The sequence below is a fragment of the Rhincodon typus genome, chromosome 5 (genome assembly GCF_021869965.1).
Source record: "Rhincodon typus isolate 14 chromosome 5, sRhiTyp1.1, whole genome shotgun sequence".
Taxonomy (NCBI): Eukaryota; Metazoa; Chordata; class Chondrichthyes; order Orectolobiformes; family Rhincodontidae; genus Rhincodon; species Rhincodon typus.
The window spans coordinates 24,832,996-24,860,644 of record NC_063336.1 but is presented as its reverse complement, the minus strand read 5'-3'; the positions used below and the strand labels follow the sequence as shown (position 1 = coordinate 24,860,644).

General features: G+C 39.0%; 1 protein-coding gene across 1 annotated transcript in view; it reads right to left on the bottom strand.

Moving 5' to 3' along the window:
* The window catches only part of LOC109934916 (prolyl endopeptidase), a 130,754-nt gene that overhangs the window by 26,053 nt on the left and 77,052 nt on the right, over positions 1-27,649 (bottom strand). The window contains exon 11 of the mRNA XM_048596701.1: positions 19,095-19,231. Coding sequence (XP_048452658.1) covers positions 19,095-19,231 — 137 coding nt within the window. The remainder of the gene's footprint in view (positions 1-19,094; positions 19,232-27,649) is intronic.

Below are 27,649 nucleotides of genomic sequence, written 5' to 3'. Positions count from 1 at the left end.
TCAGCCTTCTCTGTTCCAAGGAAAAAACCCCAACTGCTCCAATCTCTCCTCGTAGCTACAATTCTCCAGCTCTTGCAACATTCTGGTAAATATTCTTTGCACTCTCTCCAAAGCAATTGCATCCTTTCTGTCGTGTGGTGACCAGAACTGCACACGATACTCCAGTAGTGGCCTCACCAATGTCTGACACAGTTTCATCATTATATTCCTACTTTTGTATTTGATACCTCAGCCAATAAAGGACAGCATTTCACATGCCTTCTTTACAACGTTATCTATCTGTAGAGTTACCTTTACAGGCCTGTGCATTTGCATGCCAAGATCTCTCATTTCATCTACCCCTTTCAGTATATTCCCGTTTATTGTGTATTCCCTTTCACTGTTTTCCCTCCCTAAATGCTTATACTTATCAGAGCTGAACTCCATCAGCCACTTTCCAGCCCACTCCACCAACCCATCCAAATCATTTTGAAGCTTATAGCTATCCTCTACACTATCCATTACACAGTCAACTTTTGTGTCATCTGCAAATTTCCCAATTGTGCCCCCCAACATTTAAGTCTAAATTGTTAATGTATAAATCAAACAGCAGGAGACCCAACACTGAGCCCTGCGGAACACTACTTGAAACAGTTTTCCATTCACAAAGGCAGCCGACAAATATTACGCCTTGTTTTCTGTTACTAATCCAACTGCTGGATCCAATTCGACACATTATCCTGTATCCCATGGGTTTTTACATTCTTGACTGGTCTGCCATGTGGGACCTTGTCAAATGCCTTCTTAAAATCCACGTAGATAACATTCACTGCACCAGGCTCATCGATCCTCCTTGTCACTTTTTCAAAGAATTCAATCAAATTTGTAGGGTATGACCTTCCCATTACAAAGCCATGCTGACTATCCCCGACTAGTTCATACCCTTCCAAGTGGCAGCTAATCCGACCTCTTAGGATTGATTCTAACAATTTGCCCACCACCAAAGAAAGACGAACTGGCCTATAACTGTTTGGCATTTAGGCTGGCTTCCAGGTAGGAAATCCTGCTGATAATGAAGATGCATACATGACATTAAAACCACAGACTGGCTAAAACCATTCCTCATACCAATTCTCAAAATCTTTCCCAAGCAGAGTCATTATTTGCACGGCATATTTTATTCTCCATGTTCTTTAAGACTGAGATAGATAGGTTCTTGATTATCAAGGGGATCAAGGGATACGGGGAGAAAGCAGGAGAATGGGGTTGAGGAACTTATCAGCCATGATTGAATGGCAGAGCAGACTCGGTGGGCCAAATGGCCTAATTTCTGCTCCATGTTTATGGTCTTATGGTCTTCTTTGTGGGCTTGTAAAACATTTCATAAAATTGAGACAGTTGTGCTTGGAAAATACTCCATGTACAACTATGGATAGGATGCAGTCATTCCATAGAACACAGTGAGGCAAACTGCCCTTCATGTGCTAAACCCCTGACTGTTATTTCATTAACTGTTGCAATTTGGAGTTAGGAGAAATAGATCAGAAGGATGTGTGTCTACTCTGTGAGGCCGCTGGCATATTATGCTGCATACACTTAAACTAGCACTTGATTCATGGCATAGGTTCAGGTTTGGAACTACCCAACAGATCTGGAGACATTTAATATCATAGAAATGCAAATTTGATAACAATTCTGTAATCAACTGAAATCAGTTGTCTTTGTTTTCCACCACAGTACCGCGTTTAATTTTAAGCGAACCTCACCAGCCCTTTCTAAACTAGCTAGAAGAACATAAAACTGTTAATTTCACATCAAATTATAGCAATAAGTATTTTTATTTAATCCTTGGGCAATACTTTATTTGTAATATTACATTAGACTTTTAAAAAATTCATTCATTGGATGTGGGTGTCACTGACCAAGGCAGCATTTATTACCCAACTCTAATTGCCTAGTGGGTAGTTAAGTGTCAACCATATTCCTGTGGGCCTGAAGTCACATGTAGGCCAGACCAGGTTGGGAAGGCAGTTTCCTTTCATATAGGACATTAGTGAACTAGACTTTGTCTTGTAAAGGAATGTCCCTATATGCATTAACACAAGACAAATATCTGGCACATTCCTAAAAATGTACTAAACTACAACTGTTCACAAAGTTGTGGTAAAATATACAAGACAAAAAAGAAGTCTTGTTTTACTTTGAAGCAAATTCAACAACAGCATACTGCAATGTTTCATCTTTCAGGGTTCCCTAGATATTGGGGTCATCCTTCTGGATTGGAAAATTGCACATATCACTTTTAGAGAAAGGTGGAAGAGGAAAACCAAGGAATTACAAACCAGTTAGCCTAACATCTGTGGTGGGGAAATTGTTATCAACAAGGATGGAGTAACTGAACACCTCAGGGACAGTCAGCGTGAATTCATGACAGGTAGATCATGCCTTATAAACATCAGCGAACTTTTTGAAGAGGCGGCTGAGGTAGTGGATAGGGGATGTTGTTTACATAGACTTGCAGAAGGCATTTGATAAAGTCCCACGAAACAGACTATTAACTAAGGTAGAAGCCCACAAACTGAAGGCAAATTACTGACATGGCTGGGAAATTGGCAGATGACAGAAGCTAGGAAAGATTGGTAGATATTCAAATTGGCAGGATATGACTAGTGGTGTCCATAACGACCTATGCAAGGCCTTCAATTGTAAACATTATTAATTCATGACTTGGATAATGACATAGGAAGTCGAATCTCCAAATTTGCTGATGACACAAAGTTAGGCAGCCTTGTACATAGGGTGGATGATTACATAAAATTACAAAGAGATGTTGATATGCTAGGTGAATGGCCAAAACTGTGGCAGGTGGAGTTCAAAACAAGCAAGTGCGAGGTTATCCAGTTTCAACCAAAAAATGGATAGGTCAGGGTATTTTTTAAGATGGTAAAATGTTAAATGTAGTGGATGTCTGAAGAGACTTGAGAGTTCAGGTACACAGATCATTAAAATAACATGAACAGGTGCTGAAAATAATCAAGAAAGCTAATGGAATGCTGGCCTTTATATTTACGGAACTGGAGTATAAAAGATCCAGAGATTATACTGCATTACGCAAAACCCTGGTTAGACCCCAAGTGGAATACTGTGAACAGATCTGAGCACCATACATTAGGAAGAATATATTGGTTTTGGAGGGAGTATAACATAGATTTACAAGAATGATACCTGGACTTCAGGGGTTAAGTTATGAGGAGGGATTACACTAATTAGGCCTGTTTCCTCTAGAATTCAGAAGGTTAAAGGGTGATCTGATCAAAATCCTCAAGATATTGGCAAGACAGGCAGGCGTAGATAAAGATACGTCATTAGGAGGTATGGTTAGTAAGTTTGCAGATGACACCAAAATTGGAGGTGTAGTGGGCAGCGAAGAAGTTACTTCAGAGTACAATGGGCTGAGGAATGGCAGATGGAGTTTAATTTAATTTAAATGTGAGGTGTTGTATTTTGGAAAGGCAAATCAGGGCAGGACGTAATGGTAAGATCCTGGGGAGTGCTGCTCAACAAAGAGAACTTGGGAGTGCAGGTTCATGGTTCCTTGAAAGTGGAGTCACAGGTAGATAAGATAGTGAAGGTGTTTGGTATGCTTGCCCTTATTGGTCAGTACATTGATTATAGGAGTCGGGAGGTCATGTTGCAGTGGTACAGCACATTGGTTAGGCCACTATTGGAATACAGTGTGCAATTCTGGTCTCCCTGCTATAGGAAGGATGTTGTGGAACTTGAAAGAGTTCAGAAAAGATTTACAAGGATGTTGATAGGATTGGAGAGTTTGAGCTATAGGGAGAGGCTGAATAGGCTGGGGCTATTTTCCCTGAAGCATCGGAGGCTGAAACATGAACTTAGAGGTTTATTAAATCATGAGGGGCATGGATAGGGTAAATAGGCAAGGTCTTTACCCAGGGTGGGGGAGACCAAAACTAGAGGGCTTAGGTTTAAGGAGTGGGGAAAGATTTAAAAGGGACCTAAGGGGCAACTTTTTCACGCAGAGGGTTGTGCATGTATGGAATGAGCTGCTGGAGGAAGTGGTGGAGGCTGGTACAATTACAATATTTAAAAGGCATCTGGATGGGTATATGAATAGGAAAAGTTTAGAGGGATATAGGCTAAATGCTGGCAAATGGGACTAGATTTATTTAGGATATTTGGTCAGCATGGACTAAGCGGTCTGTTTCCATGCTGTGTATCTCTATGACTCTAAACTATTTCGGGCCAGACCACTGAGAAGAGATGTTAGAAAGCAGGTCCACACGCAAAAGGTGGTAGGTATTTGGAACTCTCTTTCACAACAGCAGTGGATGCTAGATCAACTCGAGAGACCTTTTTTCAAGTGAAGCAAAGGCACAATGGGACATGGACCAAAGGCAGGTACATGGAGTTTGGCCACAGATCAGCCATGTTCTCACTGTGTGGAAGAAAATGCCTACAAAAGGTGCAGATCAAGGGCAAATTAATTTGAAGACCATAACTTTAATGAACATGACTCATTTTGAACAAGACCATCTGACCATCATTGATTATTTTATGCAGAGCTAGATGCTCAAATAATTTGGTTTAGAAGTATGAACTCTAAGCATTTATTAAGAAAGGATATTAGAAAGAACACAAGAAATAGGAAAAGGAACAGACCCTAAGGCCCAGTGAGCCTGTTCCACCATTTAATATGAACATGGTTGTTTTGGGGATTCAAACTGCTCTGCCCCGCTCATTCACCATGTCTCTTGATTTTCTGAGAAACAAGAAATCTCTCCAGCTTATTCTAAAATATACAAAATGATGAAGTGTTTACAACCCTGTGAGGTACAGAACTTCAAAGATTCACTACATTCTGAGCAAGGTAATTTCTCCTCATCTTAATCCTGAATGATTAGGGGCTTATTTGAAGACTGTTTCATTCTGCTTTACATTTCTCAAACAACAGAATAAATCTCTCAGCACCTACCCTACCAAGGCTTTTCATAATCCTGAATGTTTCAAGTGAATCATCTTTCATGCTTCGAAGTGCCAAACAATACAAGTCTTATATTCTTAGACTATGCAATCTATAGTTATCTGGTTTAGTATCCGATCAGCACTGAATTTTACAAAGACGATTGTTTTGACACATACCTTTAACTCAAAATAAAACAAATTCCAAATAAACACCACAGCTTGAAGTTGTGTTCTTGTGATCCTGTTGCCATGGGAGAGAAACTTAAATAGAAACTCAATGAAGTGTCAAGTGACAGTTTTAACACTTTCCCACAGCATCTCTCAGAAAAAGGGCAGCTGCTGTTCAAAATGCAGAAAGAAAGAAACTACAGCTGTGAAAAAGGAGGAGAGAATGGTTTGAGGTAACAACCAAACAGGATGCGTGTGAAAGTTTAGCTTTTGTTCAAATGAGAAACAGAACAGAAGGGGCTCTTTAATATTTAAGGAATAGGGAGTTGTTGTGGTTTACCTTACTGGTCTAATCGAAAAATTCAAACACTTGAACATGGAGTAGAAGCAACTGTCAAAGGTCACTCAATGTTTCAATCTTGTGTGGAGGGGAGAAATGATTGGAAAGGTTGCAGAAAAGATTTACAAGGATGTTACTGAGACTGGAACGTTCGCGTTATAAAAGGAGGCTAGACAGGCTGGGATTTTTTTCCCCTGCAGCGTAGGAGGTTGAGGGGTGACATTATAGAGGTTTATAACATCATGAAGGGCATTGATAAGGTGAATAGCAACAGTCTTTTCCCCAGGGTAGGGGAGCTCAAAAGTAGAGAGCATAATTTAAAGATGAGAGTGGAAAGACTTAAAAAGGACCCGAGGCGCAACATTTGCTACTCAGAGGGTGGTCTGTATATGGAGTGAACTGCCAGAGGAAGTGGTAGATGTAGGTATAAGTTACAACATTTCAAAGACATTTGGTCAGATACATGAATGGGAAAGGTTTAGGAGGGATATGGGCCAAACGAGACTAGTTTGGTTTGGGAAACTTGATCAGCATGAACGAGTTGGACTGAAGGGTCCGTTTCTGTGCTGTATGACTTCATACTCTGTTGAAAAGCTGGGAGTGACTGTGGGCCAGTTCCTGTAATATTAGGTATTTGCCAAAAGTGTGATGTTGAATAAAAGACATAATCCAGTTTGGAAAGTTGGTTAAGTTAGTAAGTATCTTCTATTTAATTTGATGTATTGGTTGCTTGCTTTGCACGTTTGGTCTATTGCGGCTTTAGTTTAAGTAAGAAATGACATTTTTGTGTTGCTTCTTTCCTCCAGTTGCTGGGGAAATTCTTCAATTTTGTGTGTCTTTATGGGAATCATAAGCAGTCTTAGCTAGCTTCCAGACCTTCTAAAGGGGAGTAAAGAATTGGGATCAAAGTTTCTGCCAAAGTTTCCTTTTACCATCATAACTTGGGTCCATCTTTGTGTCCAGTGAAGTCTTCATCTCTAGTTCTATTGGTATTTTTACAATCAATTCCTTTTCCTCAGATATTTCTCGTACATACGTTTTTTGTCTCCACTTTGATTTTCACTATTGATGTTACATCTCCATTCAAACCTCATTCTCTCTAACTAGATCCTCTATTCCATTCCTTTGTTGTGAAATTTTCCATGTTGTTTTACTTATATATTTCTTTAAAAAATGTTCTTTTATTATCTTTGACCCTTCTTCACATCCTTTCTAGCTTTGAAGGACTACTACTCAACGTAGTCATTCTGAGCATTATACAGTAACTCCAGTTTACTTTTCTAACCCCTTTTCCTCAGTTTGTATTACAGTAAATGAAAACTAAACATTTTCATAATAGAGAGAGATGACATAACTCCAGGATGTAGAAATGGCTTGGGTAGAGATGAGTAATGATAAGAAGGTATGAAATCACTTGTGGGAGCAGTGTACAGATTTTGTAACAGTAACAAAGGAGCTGATTATTATTTAAATGGAGAAAGACTGCAGAAAGGTGCAGCACAGAGGGACTTGGGATCCTTGTGCATGAATCTCAAAATGCTAGCAGCCAGGTTCAGCAGGTAATGCAGGAAGCAAATTAATTGTTGGCTTTTATTACAAAGGGAATGGAGTATAAAAATAGGCAAGTCTTGCTGAAAGCACACAAGGCCACACAAGACAGAACGCACCTTTATCTTGGCTCTCTTTTCAAAGGAATGACATACAGGCAATGGAGGCAGAGAGAAGATTTACTAGGTTTATCCTGGAAATGGAGGGATTTTTCTTCCGAGATCAATTAGAGCCTGTACTCAATAGAGTTTTAAAGAATGGAAGGAGACCTTATTAAAATATATGAGGTTCTAGGGGATTTTGAAAGGATAGATGTGAAAAGAATGTAAGACCAGAGGCATAACTTCAGAGTAAGGGGCACCTATTTAACACAGAGGTCAGGAGGAACTTTTTCTCTCAGATGGTAGTAAATCTGTAGAATTCTCTCCCAAGACCAGTTGAGGGTTGGATGTTAAGGATATTCAAGGTTCAGTCAGATAGGTTTTTAACCAGTAAGGGAAATCAAGGTTTATGGGGAAAAAGGCAGGATGACAATGATCAGATCAGCCAAGATCTCACTGAATAGTGGAGTAAAGTTGATGGGCAAAAAGGCCTACTTCTGCTCCTGTCTTATGCATGGAGTATAAGAGAAGAATTAATGGAAGCTCATCAGAAGGTAAAGTGCCAGTAAGCTGTGCATGGGAGGAAGGAGGGATCTCAACTGGAGTGAGACACAGCCACAGAGTATATGGTTAGGGGAATTTGGAGGCAGAGTAGGAATTCCGTGCAGAGGGCTAGAGGTGCTTTTTGGTTCAGCAGAGGTTATTAAAGTTTCCAGAACACAGGACAGAGAGTGTGGAAAGGGTCAGGTACCTAGCTTCAGGCAGGGCAGATGAGGGGACAACTATGAGAAGGGAGATAGGCAATACAGGATTGAGGCTGTTGTACTTAAATGCACACAGTATACAAAACAAAGTAAATGAGCTGATAGGGTAGATTGAAATTAGAGCATACGATGTTGCAGGTATCACAGACACTTGGCCACAAGGGGATCAGGGCTGGGAACTAAATATCCAAGGACAGGTGTCCAATCAAAATCAGGCAGATGGGCAGAGGGGGTGGAGTTGGCTTGTTGTTAAGAAATGAAATTAAATTGGTAGTAAGAAGTGATGTAGAGTTGGAAGGCATAGAATCTGATGTGGGTAGCTCTGAGGAACCCCAAAGGAGAAAAGACCCTGATGGGAGTTGTATACTGGTCTCCTAGCAGTAGTCAGGAGGTGGGGAAGAAAATAAATCAGGAGATACTGCCTTTCTTACATGCCAGTTCTGTTACTTCAATATGCAGGTGGACTAGGAAAATCACATTGGTAGCAGATCCCAAGAAAATGAATGGCTATGAGATAGTTTTTTTTGGCAGTTTTTGGTAGAGTTCACTAGGGAACAGGAAATTCTGGATACTGTGATGCGTAATGAGGCAGACTTGATTACAAAGGTTAGGCTGAAGGAAACTCAAGGGGGCAGTGACCATAATATGATAGAATTCACTCTGCAGTTTGAGAGAGAGAAGATTGAATCAGATGTAATAGTATTACAATTGAGTAAAAGGTAAGAACAAAGACATGAGGGAGAAGCTGGCCAGAGATGATTGGAAGGAAAGCCTAGCAGAAATTCATCCTAAGATAGAATTAACATACTGACAGGAGGCGGAAGCAACTATGGCTGACAAGGCAAGTCAGGGACAGCATAAAAACTCAAGAAAAATCATGCAATGTGGTGAAGATTATTAGGAAGAGAGGGGTTTGGAAAGCCTTTAAAAACAGCAGAGAATAATTAAAAAAAAGATGAAATAAGAGGGCAAGCTAGCTAGTAATATAAAAGAAGATTGCAAGAGTGGTTTTAGTTATTTAAAAAGGTAACAGAGAGGCAAGAGTGGACACTGGGCTGTTGGAAAATGAGACTGGTGAAGTAATAATGGGGAACAAAAAAAAATGGTGGAGGAACTGAATATTTATTTTGTACAAGTCTGCATGGTGGAAGGCTCCAGGAGCATACCAGAACTTCAAGAGTCAGGGGGCAGAGACGAATGTAACGGCCATCAATAAAAAAGTGCTGAATAAGCTGAAAGGTCTGTAGGTGGATAAATCACCCAGGCAAGATGGACTGCACCCCATGGTTTAAAGGTGATAGCAGAGGAGATTGTAGAGGTATTGGTGGTAATCTTTCAAGAATCACTGGAGTTAGAGAGGGTCTTAGTGGGACTGGAAAATAGCTAATGTAACACTTCTGTTTAAGAAGAGAGGCAGACAGAAAATAGGAAATTATAAAGCTGCTAAGCTCGACTTCAGTCATTGATAAGATTTGAGAGTCCGTAATTAGGGAGGAATTTGCAGCGTACTTGGAGGTGCATGGTTAATACAGCTGAGCCAGCAGTTTCATCAAGGGAAGGTCATGCCTGACCAAATCTATTAGAATTCTTTGAGGTAAGAGTAAGTTAGACAAAGAAAGGCCAGTGGACATGATCTATTTTGATTTCCAGAAGGCCTCTGACATGGTGCTGCACAGGAGGCTGCTGAATAAGAAGCTATGGTGTATGGGATAAGGTACTGACACAGATTGAGGATTGGCTGACTGGCAGACTGGCAGAAGGCAGAGAATAATGGGGTCTTTTTCAGGATGGAAGCCAGTGACGAGTGAAGTTCTGCAGGGGTTAATATTGGAACCACAAATATTCACATTTTACATTAACTGTCTTGACAAAGGAATTGTGGGCATTGTTGCTAAATTTGCAGATGGCAAAGATAGGCAGAGGGACAGGCTGTGCTGAGGAAACAGAAGGCAGTAGAAAGACTTGGACATGCTAGGCGAGTGGGCAAAGAAGTGGAAGACGGAATACAATGTAGTAAAGTATGAGATTATGCATTTTTGGTTGGAAGAATAGAGGTGTAGACTATTTTCTAAATGGGGAAAGCCTTCTGAAATCTGAAGCACAAAGGGACATAAGAGTCCTAGTTCAGGATTCCCTTAATGTTAACATGCGGCTTCAACTGGCAGTTAGAAAGGTAACTGCAATGTTAGCATTCATTTCAAGAGGGCTAGAATACAAAAGCAAAGTTGTACTCCTGAGACTGTATAAAGCTCAGACCACATTTGGAATATTGAGCAGTTCTGGCCCCAGTATCTAAGGAAGAATTTGCTGGCCTTGGATGGGGTCAAAAGGAGGTTTTGCAAGGATGATCCAGGGAATGAAGGGTTTCTCACTTGGGCAGTTATAGACTCCAGGTCTACACTTTATGGAGTTTAGTATTTAAAGGGCGGCGGGGGGGGGAAATCTGATTGAAACTCACAGAATACTGAGGTGTGAGTGGATGAAGATGTTGTTTCCACGAGAAGGAGTCTAGGACTTGACAGCACAGCCTCACAGTGAAGGGACAATGCTTTAGAACTGAAATGATGAGGAATTTCTTCAGCCAGAGGGTGGTAAATCTGTGGAACCCATTGCTACAGAAGGCTGAAGACCAATCATTGAGTATATTTAAGACAGTGATAGATAATGTTCTTGATTAGTAAGGGCATCAAGGGTTCCAGGGAGAAGGCAGGCGAATGGGGTTGAGAAACATTTCAACTATGACTGAATGGTGAAGCAGACTTGATGCACCAAATGGCCTAATTCTGCTTCTGTATCTTATTGTCTTATGGTGTAGTGATATTATTTGGGAATCTACATACAGACTATAAGAATCAAATTGGTCGAAGTAGCCAGGGAAGTGCAGCGATCATAATGCACTTGGAATTTTACATTCCATTTGACAGTGAGGGGAGTGGGTCTCAGACATGTATTTTAAAATTAAATATGGTAAATGATGATAGCATGAAAGCAGAGTTAGCCAAATTGAGCTAGTAAATTCGGTTAAGGAATAGGTCAATAGAGATACAGTGGCAGATACTTAAACTGACATTTCAGAATATACAAAATAGATACATTCCAACAAGAAAGAAACATTTCAAAGGAAGGACTACCACGTTAATTACTAATGTTAAAGATCATATCAAACTTACAGAAAAAACATATTATTGTACAAATTTGTATGGGAAACTAGAAGTTTGGATATAATATATAAAACTGCAAAGAATGACTCAAAGATTAAGGAGATAAAAACTGGAGTCCGAGAGAAAACCGGCTAGAAACACAACAAATAGTTAGGAGGTACTGTAGGTTTTTAAAAAGGAAATGGATGGCAAAGTCAACATTGATCCTATAGAAAGTCAGATGGAAGAATAATAGAAAAAAGAATGAATGAGATTTCAGATTACTTGAACAGATATTTTGTATCAGTCTTCATGGGAGGATACAAGTAACACCTCAGTCGTAGCTATAAGTCAGAAAATGGAAACGAGGGAGAAAGTGAAGAAAATTAGAATTGCCAAAGAAGTGGTACTGAGTAAATTGTTGGTGCTGGGGGCTGATAAATCTCTGGATCCTTTAAAGGGTGTTAAAAGAAATGGCTAACAGGGAAGTTGATGTGTTGGCTTTCATTTTTCGAAACTCCATAGATACGGGAAAGTTCCATTGAACGGAAAATTGCAAATGCAATTCCTTTAAACAAAAAAAAAAAAGAGGGGCATAAAGCAGGACACTACATGTAAGATAGCTTAATGTCTGTTAGTGCAAAAATGTTAGAAGTCATTAAAGACATTGTAGCAGATTACTTTTTCAAAGAGAAGTCACATTTAACTCACTTATCAGAGTTCTTTGAGGAAGTAATGTGCTGTGCATAAATGCGAACTAGTGATGTACTGAACTGGGACTTCCAGAAGGCTTTTTATAAGTTACTGTGGAAAATGAGCACTCATGTTCTAGAGGGTAATGTATTGGACTAGATAGATTGGCTAGCTAACAGGAAACAGACAACAGCCACAAATGGGCTATTTTCTGGCAAATAGTATGAGTGGTAGTGCCATAAAGAAAGATAAGCAAGTAAGTTGTGAAGAGGACATAAAGTTACAAAATGATAGAAGTTAAGTAAATGGGGAAAGTTTCAGCATATAGAGTAGAATGTGAGAAAATGTGAAATGGTCCCTTTAGGCATGAAGAATTAAAACACATTACCTAAATGGTGAGAGATCATAAAGCTATGAGATGCACAAGAATGAGGGTGCCCTAGTGAATGTATATCATAGATTAGTAGACAGATGCAGCAATTAGAAAATCTAATGGAATATCGTCACTTATTGCAAGGGAGATCGAATACAAAAGTAGGGAGTTTATGCTTCAGTTATACAGGGCAATGCTGTGTATGGTATTAGTCTCCTTATTTAAGGAAGGATACAAATACATAAGAAACAATTCAGAAAAAGGTTACTAGATTAATGCCTGTAATGGATATTGTCTTATGAGGAAAGACTGGCTAGGCGCAGCTTGTATTTGTTAGAATTTACGAGAATAAATATTGATTTGATTGAACATATAAAGTTCCTGAGGAGCCTCGACACAACAGATGCAGAAAATCTAGAACAGTGGATCACTATTTACAAATAAGGGGTCACTTGTTTAAGACAGATGAGAATTTGTTTTGCCCTCTTAGACACAGTTGAGTGTCTTTGGATCTCTCTTCCTGAAAAGGCAGTGAAAGCAGAGTCTTTGAATGTCTTTAAGGCAGAGGTGGGTTGAATCTTGGTATGCAAGTGGGTGAAAGGTTGCCAGGGATAGGTGGTAATGTAGTGCAACTAGATCAGTCATGATATTACTGAATGGTAGACTAGGTTTGAAGGGAGAGTGGCCTACTCCGGCTTCTAATTTGTATGTTCCATACATTTAGTTGATCAATTTCTTATAACACTTTAAAATTACATTTAGAATTAAACCTCTATATCTTGACTTCATTAAGATACTGTACAGCTCAACTTAGTTGTCTTTCAGATCATCTCAAGTTACAATCAAGTTCAATCTATCCTTTCATAGAATTTACTGTGGTTTGCAAACAAGCATGACTAATTATACTCATTAGATATTAGAAAAGAGACATTATTCACAAATTTACAATTGAAGAATATCTTTATTGCATAGTTTTTATTACTTTATTTAATACCGTATCCTAATTTCTTGATATAGTGTTCTTAGTCACATGGCTGAGTTATAAAAAGGTGGCTGCTCTCTAGGGTTTTCCTTTTTACATGTTAATGGTGACATTGCCTCACACAACCCAACTATTTGGAAATCAACCAAGATTCTCAAGGACAAATGATAACCTTTCTCTTCATCCAATTGCACGAGCAATTTATCATGTAGCACAGGTTAGCAACTGTGCCCAGTCTTCATGGTGTTAACTGCAAAATGTAACATTTCTCAATTCAACTATGCACTTGAGAAAGAAATTTTAAATTAAACAAAAATAAAGCAAATAAAAACTTCAGCCTGTTCTTGAAATCACCTATATTCAAAAGCAATGCTTAACATCTTTTCTTTCCAAAAGAATGACTTCCAATGTATCAGATCAAAACAAGGCCAATGCTAAAATCATTATATATTCAGTATTTTCCTAGAAATATGTTCAGTTATGTTTCTTATCCAGTCCATGAAGCACAAACTAATGGTACTATTTGTCTGGTTGAAACGAGTCTCTTAGTACTTACTATTTGTTTCTGCGTAAAGTGAACAATTACATTTATTTATAAATTACTTTAAAGCATATCAGGATGCTAAATTTCTGACATAATAGTTTTATTTCACATTTATACTGCTTTATTATTAATTTGAGATGGTAGAGGTGGAGAAATTAAGCCCCTTTCCTCTGACTGAGTAATGACACGAGTATATCAAAGGCTGCCTCCATTTTTATATTTGCAAACTGAATGAGATCATGTTAGCTGCATTTCCAATTCAAAGAAGCAGCTGAAATATAATAGACAGTAAATTATTCAATGCTTTGATGTAAATATCAGTCCTTTTACTTCTGGCAGAAATTTGTGACTTTCTTAGCTGCAATACCCTGATCAAAATTGAAGATCTTATATATAGTGCATCAAACATTAAATAAAAGGGCATTAGTTCAAACTAACTAGCTTGAGATTGTGAAAAACTGGTTGTTTCATTTTCTTCTAGTAATAAGTAGCAGGACATATCAACCAATGACTGAAAAAAATTCAGGATTTAAAAAGAAATTGACAATAAGATATTGGAAGTCTAGGGTCTTGTTTTAGATATCCTTATGGAAGGAGTTAAATGTTTCACTTTTAAAGATGTACCCATAATGCCTATGCTTTAACTACAAATAGCATAATCCAGAGGATAACAATAATTTCCCTTTGTAATTGTAAGTGGATACATGTCTTTTTCTTGTATACTTAATCTTCGAGAAAATTGGTAAGATAGGAGTTGTTATTTTACACCAAGTATACATAGAGTAATATTATGGCTAAACACAGTTTAATCTGTATTTGTCTTTATACAACTTTATGTAAGTACTGAACGCACTATGCTACCCCAATTAATTGTTTTTTTCATTTAAGCATATTGGATGGAGTTTTAGGCCCCAAACAACATGGGCAATGGTGACAGTTGGGAAAATACGGTGGAATGAAAATAATTAAAGTTACTCAATGTCGTGATAAAAAGGTATGATTTTGAAAATGAGATTTTAACAGTTAGATGAGAATCTCATTAGTAAGCAGCAAGAGGTCTATTTATGTGGGTGTAAACATCTCATTATTAACATAGAAATATATAAAGCAGAAGTATGCCATTCAGCCTTTAAATCTGTTCCTCCATTCACAATTATCATGTTTGTTCCTCTATCTCAGTGCCATATTCCCACTTTCTCCACCTACCTCTTAATGCCTTTAAAATCTAAAAAAGTATTTACCTCTTTCTTGAACATAATCAGAGACTTGGCCTTCATATTCTCGAGTCCTAAATGCTAAACTGTCTATACCTTGTATCCTGAGATGGTGTCTCCAGGTTCTAGATGTTGCAACTATGGGAAACATCCTCCCCAAATCTAATCTGTCCAGCCCTGTTAGAATGTTATATGTTTCAATTAGATCTCCTCTCATCCTTCTAAACTCTAGCAAAAAAAAAAAGGCACAGTGAAAAAAATTTTGCCTCAAAGCACACTCCTGCCAACACTGGTATCAGTCTAGCAAACTTCTCCTGCACTCCCTTTTTGGGCAAGTATATCTTTTCTTAACTAAAGAGATCAAAAATGCATACAATACTTCAGGTGTGGTCTCACAAAGGCCCTGTATAACTACAGTAAGACATTCCTACTTCTGAATTCAAATACTCTTGCAACGAAGGCCAATGTACCATCTGCCTTCCTAATTGCTTGTTGCACCAGCCTGTTTACTTTCAGCGAATAGTGTACATGGGCACCCAGATCCCTTTGTACAATCACAGCTCCCAAGATATCACTACTTAACCACACTCCTCCCTTCCGTTTCTCGCACCAAACTGTATAACTTCACATTTAGCTGTGTTGTACTGCATCGGTCATGTGTTTGCCCATTCACTCAAGTTGTCTAAATTATCTTGAAGCTTCCTCACAACCCCATCCAGTTTTGTGTCATCAGCAAACTTGGAAATGTTGCATTTGATCCCTCATCAGATCATTTATATACATCTGGAATAGCTGATGCCCAAGCACTGATCCTTGCAGCATTTCACTAGTCACTGCCTGCCACTTGGAAAAAAGAACCCATTAATTCCCACTCTGTTTCCGGTCTATCAATCAATTCTCAATCCGTGCCAATATATTAGCCCCTACTCCCGGTGCTTTAATTTTGCCCATTAAACTCGAGGCACTTTATCAAAAGCCTTCTGAAAAATCTAAATACACTATATTCACTGGTTCTCCCTTATTTATTCTATTAGCTACATCCTCAAAAAATTCCAGTCAATTTGTTTAGCATGCTTTGCCTTTCATAAACCCACACTGGCTTTGTCCAATCCTGTACTGCTCTTAATGTGCTGTTATCACATCTTCTATTATAAATTCTAGCATTTTCCTGGTGTTGTTACCTGGTGTGTAATTCTTTCCCTCCCTTCCCTTGTAAATAGCAGGATTACTTTCCCACCCTCTGATCTGTAGCAACTGCTCCACAATCAATAAAATTTTGGAATATGTCCACCGTTGCCTTAAATATTTCGAGGGCCACTTCCTTTAGTACTCTGGGATGGAAATTATTAGGCCCTGGTCACATGTCCCCACTTTTGCTGAAGACAGAACCAAAGCAAGTATTCAACTCTTCTTTGTTCCCCTTTATAATTTCCCTGGCTTCTGACTGTAAGAGACAAACATTTGTCTTTAGTAGTCTTTTTCTCTTCATATATTTATAGTAGCTTTGACAATGACTTTGTTTCCTGCAATCTCACTCCTACTCTATTTTCCACTGCAATCAATTTTTTTGTCCTCTCTTGCTGAATTCTAAGTTGCTCCCATTTGTCACATTTGCTGCTTTTTCTGACAACTTTGTATGTCTCCTCTTTGGATTTAACACTATCCCTAACTCATGGTTGAGCCACATATTTTCTTATATATGTGACTGAGAGGAATAAATAACTATTGTAATTTAAGCATATCTTCTTTAAATATGAACTACTGCCTATCCACCATCAACGTTTTTTTTAAAAAAAGTTTCCCCAATAAATTTTTGTCAAATTGTGCCACATACCCCTCAGTCTTCTTTATTTAAATTGAAGACTCTAATTTCAGATTCAAAAACCTCAATCACCATCTTTATGGAGACTTCCATCATATTATGGTTGCTCTTCCCGAAGGGACCCTGATTTAGGCTGTTAATTAATCCTTTAGTACTCTGGGATGGAAATTATTAGGCCCTGGTGACATGTCCCCACTTTTGCTGAAGACAGAACCAAAGCAAGTATTCAACTCTTCTTTGTTCCCCTTTATAATTTCCCTGGCTTCTGACTGTAAGAGACAAACAGTACCAGCCAAAAAAAAAACCTTCTCATTATGGCTCTTGGAGATCAGTAGTGGTGTCCTGCCTGTGAGCCAGAAGGCCTGGGTTCAAGTCCCCACCTCCTCTAGAGGTGTTACATAACATTTGGACAGGATGGTTAAAAATATCTAGAATTGCCTATTCTCGTTGGTTCAACGTATTGGTCAAAAACCATCATGTACACACTCCAGGTTCTTATATGAGCCACAAAATGCATTACAAACAAGATCAGAAGGTGACTGGCATTAAGGATCAGAAGACTAAAGCCAGGAGAATTTTGAATTTTGTGATTCATAAGTAGATGCTTGAATATCAGTATCATTGCATGGACTTGTTCACTCACAGCTCATTACTGATGTAAAATATCATCTGGTGATAAGATAGATACACAAAATATTTATACATGCCTAGCTTTTTTTTAAAAATTGCTTGACAGTAATTTAGATCCTCAGTTGAAGCTCAACAACCTACCTAAAAATATACTTTCCAAACTGCTAGAATAAATGGTGTACCAGTTCATATCTACTTAGGAATAAGCTTCTCCGCATTGCCCACAACTTCTGCATTAGAAGGTGTGAGGTAACTAGATGCTACCAAACTGCCTACAACTGATTGAAACTTTATACACAGTTACTTTTGTTTGAAAGGGTGTGTGCTTGTGTGTGTGGTGGGGGGGGTATGTATTTTCTTCTAGAAAAGAGAAAGCTGAGAGATGACCTGATAGAATTCTTATAATTAAGAACAGGTTTAATAGGATGGATGGATGTATAGTAGATGTTTCGATTAGTAGGAGACCAAAGATAAAGATAAAGAGGGTTCTTGTGGCAAGGTGGTGGTGTCCCTACCTTTTGGCCAGAAGGCCTAGGTTCAAGTTCCATCTGCTCCAGAGAGGTGTCATAACATGTCTGAACAGGTTGATTTTAAAAAAATAAGACAAGGGACAATATATACATTATTGTAGTCAAGGTGACTAGCACAGCTGTATTTAAGCTTATTTAAGGTTGAAGGCAAAAGGAATAGAAGTATATAATCGGTAGCATGAGATAAAGGAAGTTGGAGGAATTGAAAATAAAAAATGTAAAAAGGAAAATGTTAATAGATGTTGAAAAAGGTAATGGATTACAATTAAATTAAGCTGGGCTGAATAGAATTGAAACAGGATAGGACTCTACTTCAACATTCAATTCGATCTCACCAGATCTGAATTCGTTTTTGTTTGTTTGAGATCTCCAGCACCCACAGTTCTTGGTCTAACTCCTCTGTTTATCAACTCCATTTGCCCATCTTGCTTCCACAACCCTTCATATGCTTGATTTCACAAAAAACATTAATGCAGTTTTGAATGTTTCAACTGACGCACCCTCAAAACATTTTGGAAGAGTGTTTATCCTACCCTTTCTGGATGACATTGCTGTAATGTGCCAAGCTCTAATTTTAAGGTCATGCTCCTTAGTGATAGACTCCTCCACAAGTCTCTCTATACATTCATTGTTAAATTTTATTCCTCAATAGCACAGCAAATAATATAATTGACTCTAATATAATGAAATCTTATTGATGGCGTACACTTGCTGTCTGCAAAATTTGAGCTTTGGTACAAAGCTTATGTTAATTCCTATTACAGAAAGCAAAATTGCAGCAAATCAAAAAAGAACAGAAAGATCAAAAGACAAATTAATGGTATGAAAACTATTTCAGAGAATACAGTAAACTTTTGAAAACAATCAATTTTGCATCTGTTTGGTTTACCTAGAATTAATCAAAAGAGAAAAAAAAAGTCTCATACTTATAGAAAAAAAAACTTTGCCAAATATATTTTCCTTAGGAACAGAAAATTAATGAAAAATATGTTTTCTTTAAAACAAAAAAAACCCCACAATAATTTGAAGTATTCAAAAAGTGATTTATCCTTTAATACTTTTATTGAAGTTTCACCTAATGGCCTCTTACTTTTTAGAGAATTAGAACTTTAAACTCTCCTCCACAGTCTTGTCAAACCTCGAAACCCATTCTGCAGAATGTAATATTAAAGAAAATACACCCATCCCACCCAAACACAAGGCAATGTATTTATCATATGAATGATGTCATGGGTGATCTGCCAGTTTAAAATAAAAAGTCAAAATCTTCTACATACCTGTAGCTTGGTGTAAGAGATATATTGAAGCCTCCATATCCGTAGAGAAAAGCAGGATGAGTGTCATCAAGCTTGATTCCTTTTTTATGAACAATAAACATTGGTATTTGTGTACCATCTCTACTAGGATAGAAGAGCTGCATAGAAAAATTATAATACTGTTATTAGTCTGTATTTTATATTCTGATCATCATTAAAATGTTAAATCAGGTTATTAACTTCAACATAGGTGGCCAACATTCTTCCATAAAATTTTCAGTCTTTTATCTTCATCTTTGTGAATCACCTAGTTGAACATCGGGAATTACAGAGGGCCACGTATCAATGATAAACCTGTGTTCCCATTAATGTGCATATCTCAATTTGCTCCAATTATATAGGGTCTTGGTTTGACTGTACCTACAGTTATGTGCATGGCTTATCTCTGAACAAGTGTAATAAAGGTCCAAACAAATGATTGCTTGGATGAGGTGATTGCCTGTGAGGAAATATTGAGTAGACTAGCCCCATTTACCCTGCAGTTACAAGAATGAGAAGTGATCAAAAATTTGTACAAGATTTGACAGAGTTGATGCTAGGAGGCTGTTTCCTCCAGCTGGGGAATCTATAATTAGGGGTTACAGTCACACATTAATAGGTCATCATTTAGGAATGTGAACAGGAAAAAAATCTACTCACTCAAAGGGTGTGAATCTTTGAACTCTCTAATCCCCGGCTTGGAGACGTTCAGTCATTAAAAAGATTTAACGGGTGATTGATTTTTGGGTACTAAGGGCTATGTGGACATTGTAGGAAGGTGAATTTGAGCTGACAATCAGCCATACCTTTGATAAGTGGCGTATCAGGCTGGATAATGGACGAGTGGTGTGGGAGGAGAATGGGGTAATCAGCCATGTCAAAAGCTGAAGAAAGGATGAATAGTTTATGACAAATGTAATTTGTAACCCAATGATGGCCATTTCAGTCTCGTAGAAGGAGCAGAAATCTGACTGGAGGGATTCAAACATGGGGTTCCAAGAAAGATGAGCGTGAATTTGGGTGATGACAGCACCTTCCAAGACTTGAGGGGACAGAGAGATTGGTGATGGATGACAGTTTGCAGGGAAGGGAGGTCAAGTGTAGTTATTGTGGGGGATGAGGTGACAACAGCAGCGTTGCAAGGAGGAAAACAGTATCAGCTAATATGACATCAGGAAAGGAAACCCCTGGTCAGCAGTTTGCATCCAAAGTATATTCAGTTGCTGTCATCATTTTAACCAGCATTTTATTCTGTTGACTGCAAGCAGACTAAAACACATAAAAAAAGCAAAATAACAACCAATTGAGAACATAAAACAGTTACATGCTCACTAAAAGAAAAATATTGAAAGAGTTAATTCATTTGACAACGTCTCTTAGCAATGCTCAGGAGCCCTCTAGTTATTTCAGTACTGTGATAAGAGTCCATGTTGAAGATTAAAAGAAGCTGATGAGGACCAGCCCCTAGAGAAAAGAATGTTTGTCGGCAAGAAATATTACACAGATAGGGCTAATTTTAGAATCACTGAGAGAACCTTCAGGAAACTTTCTTCATAAAAGGGTATTGCTGTTTCACATTTATCAGAACTGACTCATGTAGACGATGATATAACTGTAATCTAACCACAGCAAATCAATGAATTCCTCAGGACCTGAGTTACGTAAGTTATTTGTCTATATGTACTCTCTCTGCTACGAAGTGTTTTGCATAAATTAACAGCTTTTTCAATGTAGTTAACATCGTTATCCATTCAAGAGTAAATGGGAAAACTGGTCAACATAATGCCAGTGCTTAGCAGGTGGAGTTGCTAAGAAGCCAGCAGATAATGAAACAGAAAAAGCAACACCTCGGTGACTTTGACATTGCATTGCCCTATGTAGGGGAAACCTGATGAGAGTCCACGCATTTAACTGGTATTGATTGCTCCATGGCTCATGTATGACCGTTTACGGTTGCCCTCAGGTTTAAGTACCAGCAGTATGCTGGCTGTGTGAATATTTATCAAAGCTGCAAATGTTGAACATTGATTCTTGTTGCGATGCACATGACATCTGCAATATCCACCAGCACATCAGTGCAAAAGATCACGATGAAGCATTCACAGCAATCTTCAGCCAGAAGTGTCAAGTGATGATCCATCTTGGTCTCCTCCAGTGGTTCCCAGCATTCAAGAAACAATTAGAGGTGCTGGATACTACAAAGACCATAGGCCCTGACAACGTTCCGGCAATGGTACTGAAAATATATGCTCCAGAATTTGCCACTCCCTTATCCATGTTCTTCCAGTACAGTTACAACACTGGCATCTGATCAATGTGAAAATCTGCCCAGGTACATCCTGTACACAAAACAAAAACAGGACAAATCCAAATAAGCCAATACCACCTCAAACTACTCTTGATCATCAAGGAGGTGTAATTAACAGTGCTATCAGGCAGCACCTGCTCAGCATTAACCTGCTCAGTGACAGAGTTTGGGTTATGCTCTTGACATCATTAAAGCCTTGGTTCAAATCTGCACAAAAGAGCTGAATTCCTTGGGTGAGGTGAGAGTAGCACTGGTTCTTTCGTCAACTACATGAAATCTTTTCTTCTGGTTATCAATCCTCTCATGTTGGATACTTTTCTCTTCATATGCTCTATGAAAATCATCCATGTTTTGAATAACTATCAAATTTTATTTTAGCCTTCTTTGTTGTAAAGAAAATCACCTCAGTTTCCCTAAGCTCCCCATATAAATCAAGTCCTTCATTTCTTGCACCATTCTAAGGAAGCTCTTTGCATTCTGTCCAAAGCTTTGCATGACACTCAGGACAAAGTGACCTGCTAGACTGGCACCATTTCCACAAACATCCTCTCCCTCCAACACCAACGCTCAGTAGGAGCAGTGTGTACTATCTACACAATGCCCTGCAGAAATTCACCAAAGATCCTTGGACAGCACCTTAGAAACCCATGACCACTTCCATCTAGAAGAACAAGGGCAATAGATATATGGGAATACCACCACCTACAAGTTCCCCGCCAAGCCCGTCCCCACCCTGGCTTAGAAATATATCACCTTTCCTTCACTGTCACTAGGTCAAAGTCCTGGAATTCCTTCCCTAACAGCATTGTGGTTCTACTTATAGCACATAGACTGAAGTTGTTCAAGAAGGCAGCTCACCACCACCTTCTTAAGGGCAAGCACGGATGGGAAACAGTATGCTTGCCAGCCAGCAATGCCCACTTTCCACGAGTGAATTAAAAAAAAACAATATCCTAACCAAGGTCTAACCACATGCTATGAAGATTTAGCATGTATTTCCTTTCTTTGCTACTTAATAGCAAAATCAAAGGTACCATTTTTTTAAAAAAAAAAATGTATTCATAAATTGGCTAGACACCTTCAAGAATTGTGTATGTACATCCTCGGGTCTATTTAACCCTGCACCCTCTTTAGAATTGCACCATTTATGTTCACACGAATGCATTACATTTTAATTGTATTTGTGGCTAACACCACCACTTGGTGGAGCACTGCAGATGCACATGTAATACTGGGTGGATTTCTTTTTAACTCCATCCTTGTAGAACATTACACATTTATTATTAAGCAAGAGGTAAATACTCATGTGGTTTATCAGCACATAACCCACTATTTAAGCTTGATGGAAAATTGATGTATTTGAAACGCTAGACACAAGAAACATTCAACATTGCACGGTGTATTACAACACAGTCAAAACTTCATCATGTAACTTTTTCAGTTAGATCAGTAACTTTTTGGTCGTTAAGACAAAGAACGACCAAAGAGGGGATGACTAGAGACAAAACAATTTGACCAATACTTAGTGCTTTGACATATTTGAACAGGTTTACTCCCTAACAAATGACAGAAACATGTAGAATATACATCAAGAACAGCATTTCACTCAAGGCAATGATGTCAAGATGCATGCCTTACTCTCCTCTTGCAATTAACATACCTATAAAATGCAACTGGATTTTCCTTTAATATGTCAATGTTTCTTACCCCACTAGTTTCTTTTCTGATTAATCCCCTGCACATTCTACACTCCTCTAGGGCGTTCTTGTGTTCCTTTATCCAATTCTGTACATCTCTTGGGTTCTCTGGTATTGTTGGTCCCACCCATCACATGTACAGGAACATGTTAGACCTGCTGTTTCACTCTTATTCTTCCAAATGCCTTCCACTGCTCCAATGTGTATTTTTCTGCAAGTAGCTGCTCACAGTCCACTTTGGACAGATCCTGGTTCACCATATTAAAATTGTCTTTCCCCTAATTCAGAATTCATAAATAAATTAGATCTGTTTGAATTATGGTCACTACCACTGAAATGCTCCCCACTGCCACATCTCCACTTGCTCGACTTTGTTCTTTAAAACTAGGTCCAGTACCAGGCCCTCTCTTGTGGCTGTAAGTGCTGACTTAAAAAGTTTCCCTGAACATATTTGAGTACTCTGTCCTGTCCCCATCTCAAGCCTTTCACCTCTTGTCAACCCCAGTTAATATTGGGGAAGTTGAAATCCCTTAGTATTATTACCCTATTATTTTTAAACTTCAAGATCTGCCTATTTGTCTATCTTTCCCTGACTGTTTAGGGGTCTCTTGTACATCCCCAGCAAAGTGACTGCCTCCATTTTGGTTTCAAGTTCCAGCCAAATGGCCTCACGAGGGACCTTCTAAGATATCATCCCTCCTTGCTGTAGTAATTGACACCTTGATTAATACTGAAACACCACATCCTCTTTATCACCATTCACCACACTCCCCCACTGTCTCGCCTGAAGATTCCACACCTCAGAATGTTGAGCTGCCAAGTCTTATCCTTCCTCAACCATTTGTCTTTCATAGCAATGATTTCACTTCCCCATCCTATCATGCAAAGTTTCAATTCATCTTCCTTACTTGCAAGGCTCCTTGCAATAAAATAAATGCTATCTTGCCAAGCTCTCTTGTACCTTGAAATTGAATATATTTGCACTGCCTTCTCGATCTACCTGGTGATTCTTTGGTGTATCACCCCCTACTGTGCCTTCATTCTGTATCCCATCCCTGTTAAATAAGTTCAAAGACCTGCTAATTACAGCAGTAAACCATCAACAAATGACCCCTCCCCACCACAGAGTGTTTGTTATTACATCTTTCCTACAGTTCAGAGCACAAAACTAAATATCAGATAGGTCTGATAAGGGGGGAGTTTTTAGAATGGCAACTTGTAACTAGTGGGGTGCCACAAGAGCCAGTGCAGGGGCCACAATTATTTACAATATATGTTAATGACTCTGATGAGGAAAGCGAAAGTATGATAGGGAAGTCTGTGGATAGTACAAAAATAAGTGGGAAGTGGTGAGGATGACACAATGTATCCCTCTGTAGATTCTGTCAGGTTAAGCGAGTGGGTAAAAACCTTGGCAGATGGCACGTTATGTGGGAAAATATGGGAGTGCACTTTTGCAAGTGTACAGAAGCTTAATTATTTAAATAGACAAAGATTGCAGAAAGCTCCAGAACAGAGGAATTTGAGTGTTCTTGTCCATGAATCACACAAATCATTCAAGTTCAGTGGGTAATAGGGAAAGCACATGGAACGTTGGCCTTTACTGCAATGGGAATGGATTAAAGAAAGGGAGAAAAAAAATAAAACTATATAAAGCACTAGTGAGATCACAGCTGGAACATTGTGAATAGTTTTGGGCCCCTTATCTAAAGGAAAGATATACTGCTGTTGGAGGCCACAGAACGTTTGCTAGGCTAACACCAGATAAGGAGGGACTGTCTGAAGAAGAGAGGGTCAGTAGGGTGGGCTTGTACTCATCAGAATTTAGCCTACTTCTGCTCCTATGGTTTATGGTCTTATGGTCTAACACACTCAACAATACGCCTTAAATGAACATTAAGCTTTGCCTGGGACTAATCTACTTGTGATCAAAAGATCTGTCGGTGGCTTAAGCTGACTTTGTGCAGTTGTTCCTATGACTAAGGATGAGTGGTTGTATTTTATTTCTTTCATTTTTAATCCTTTTACTGATGCTTTAGTGACTTTTTAAACTGACCTTTAAGACAAAATGCTGTGGCATTTGGAAACGTTATTGCCATGATAGCTGGATGGAAACACACTAGAACTTTACAAATGTGCAGTGCCTCCTGCTTAGAAAAGCTTAAAAGAGAGGGTCAACATAAAATAGCTCCAGCTCACTGTGACAGATAGCATTTCTAGTCAGCTTTCAAAAAATACAGCAACACCTATTTGCTAAGCAATGACTGCAGAAGAGAAGTGATACAATAACAAACTTAAAACATTTTTAAATGGGCTTAAGCTATTTAAAATCACAGAAAAAAAAAAGTGTTGGGTACTTAAGGAACCTTGTGTAGTCCTTTTATATAAAAAAAAAGTACCATAGATGTACGAAGTAGAAATCCAATAAACAAAAGCAGAAGTTGCTGGTAAAGCTCAGCAGGTCTGACAGCATCTGTGAAGAAAAAAGAAATCAGACTTAACATTTCGGGTTCGGTGACCCTTCCTCATAACTGATGGTAGCTGGGAAAACGTCAGCTTATATGCAGATAATAGGGAGAGGGAAGGGGTAGGGAGTAAACGATAGGATACAGACTAAAGAGAGAGAAGAGTAGTTGGATAGACAAAGGAGTTGATGGCAATCTGGCTGGGAGGGTGAATAGTTGTTAATGGGAACTGTTAGTGACTAACAATAAGCAGTGTGTAATGGCAAGCTATGTGATAACAAGACCTGGTGTGTGGGGTAGGAGGGCTAAGACATGGGAGAGTTTAGGCCCTAAAATTATTGAACTCAATATTGAGTCCGGAGAGCTGCAGGGTCCCCAAGCGGAAAATGAGGTGTTGTTCTTCCAGCTCGCGTTGAGCTTCACCGGAACACTGCAGCAAGTCAGAGACAGAGATGTTGCCCAGGAACAGGGCGGTGTGTTAAAGTGGCAGGCAACAGGTAGCTCAGAGTCTTTTCTGCAAACAGAACGTAGATATTCTGTGAAGCTGTCACCCAGTCTATGCTTCGTTTCCCCAATGTAGAGGAGACCACATCGTGTGCAGCGAATGCAGCAGACTAGATTCTGGGAAGTGCAGGTGAAGTAACACTTCACCTGGAAGGTATGTTTGCGCCCTTGGACAGTGAGGAGGGAGGAGGTAAATGGGCAGGTGTTGCACCTTTGCTGGTTACAGGGGAAATTGCCGTGGGGCTATGGTGGTGTGTTGGGGCGAAGGAAGAGCGGACCAGGATGTTCTGGAGGGAATGCTCCCTGCGGAAGGTGGACAAGGGAGGGGAGGGGAATATGTGTCTGCTGGTGGTATCTCGCTGGTGACGGCGGAAATGGCGTCTGATGATCTTCTGGATGTAGATGCTGGTGGGATGATAAGTAAGGACAAGGGGAACCCTATCGCAGTTGCAGGAGGAAAGAGAAGGAGTGAGGGGGAAGTGCGGGAGATGGGCTGGACCCGGTTGAGGGCCCTGTTGAAACAGTGCTGGGGAATCCTCAGTTGAGGAAGAAGGTGGACATGTCAGAGGCTCCCTTGTCGAAGTTGGCCTTTATCTAATAAATCCAATAAATATCAGTTTTGATGTGTCTTGGCACCCAGCATGCCTGTAATTCAAAGTAACCATGCCCATAATTCTGAGGAAGGGTCACCGGACCCGAAACGTTAACTCTGTTTTTACCTTCACAGATGCTGCCAGACCTGCTGAGCTTTTCCAGCAACTTTGTTTTTATCCATAATTTACAGATTTGCTTCAACTTTCATGAAACATTTTCAGCAAATGGTACCAACCACTATTTTTTCACGCAGTAACAAACTTAGTGTGGCTGGTTGTGAGGCAGGGTTAGCAGGATATGACAACATAAAATCTACTCCAAATCATTCAGCATTTTCTTTCAAACAAAGATTTAAACATTCTATAATTTGAATGAAGAAATGAAAATAAGAGCAAAGCAGAAAATATAATTACTAAGTGATTTGAATTAATAGATTTTGAATCAAGAGTAGATATCAGAGAATAAGGAAATGGCAAAGGAGTTCAATAAATAATTTGCAGTCTTCACATAGAGGACATGAGTAGCGTTCCAAAACAAATAAGAGGAGCAGAGGAGAGGGGAGGTAATAAATAATTATTATCACGAGAAAAAGAGTACTAGTGAAACTAATTGAGGTAAAGGCCAGTAGGGCCCTGGACCTGACGGATTGCATCCTAAAATTTTCAAAGTAGTAGCTACTAATGGCTGCAACTTCTCCTTTCCCAGCTCTGGTCGAAATAAAATATGATATAAAGTAGAACTGGCCATTTTTTCACTCAAGATGACAAAATAATGAAATTGCAATGGATTTATTTTGTTAACCAATGCATCGACAAGTGGCTAAACTTTTATCATTGCCAGGCAGAGACAGCTATACATTGTTTCCCATCCCAAACCTCTGCTACAAAGTAAAAAGGATAGTAGAGATTTCAAAAGCTTTGAGGGCATGCTTTGAACCCTAAAGTGAATCATGCATTCAATATTAGAACC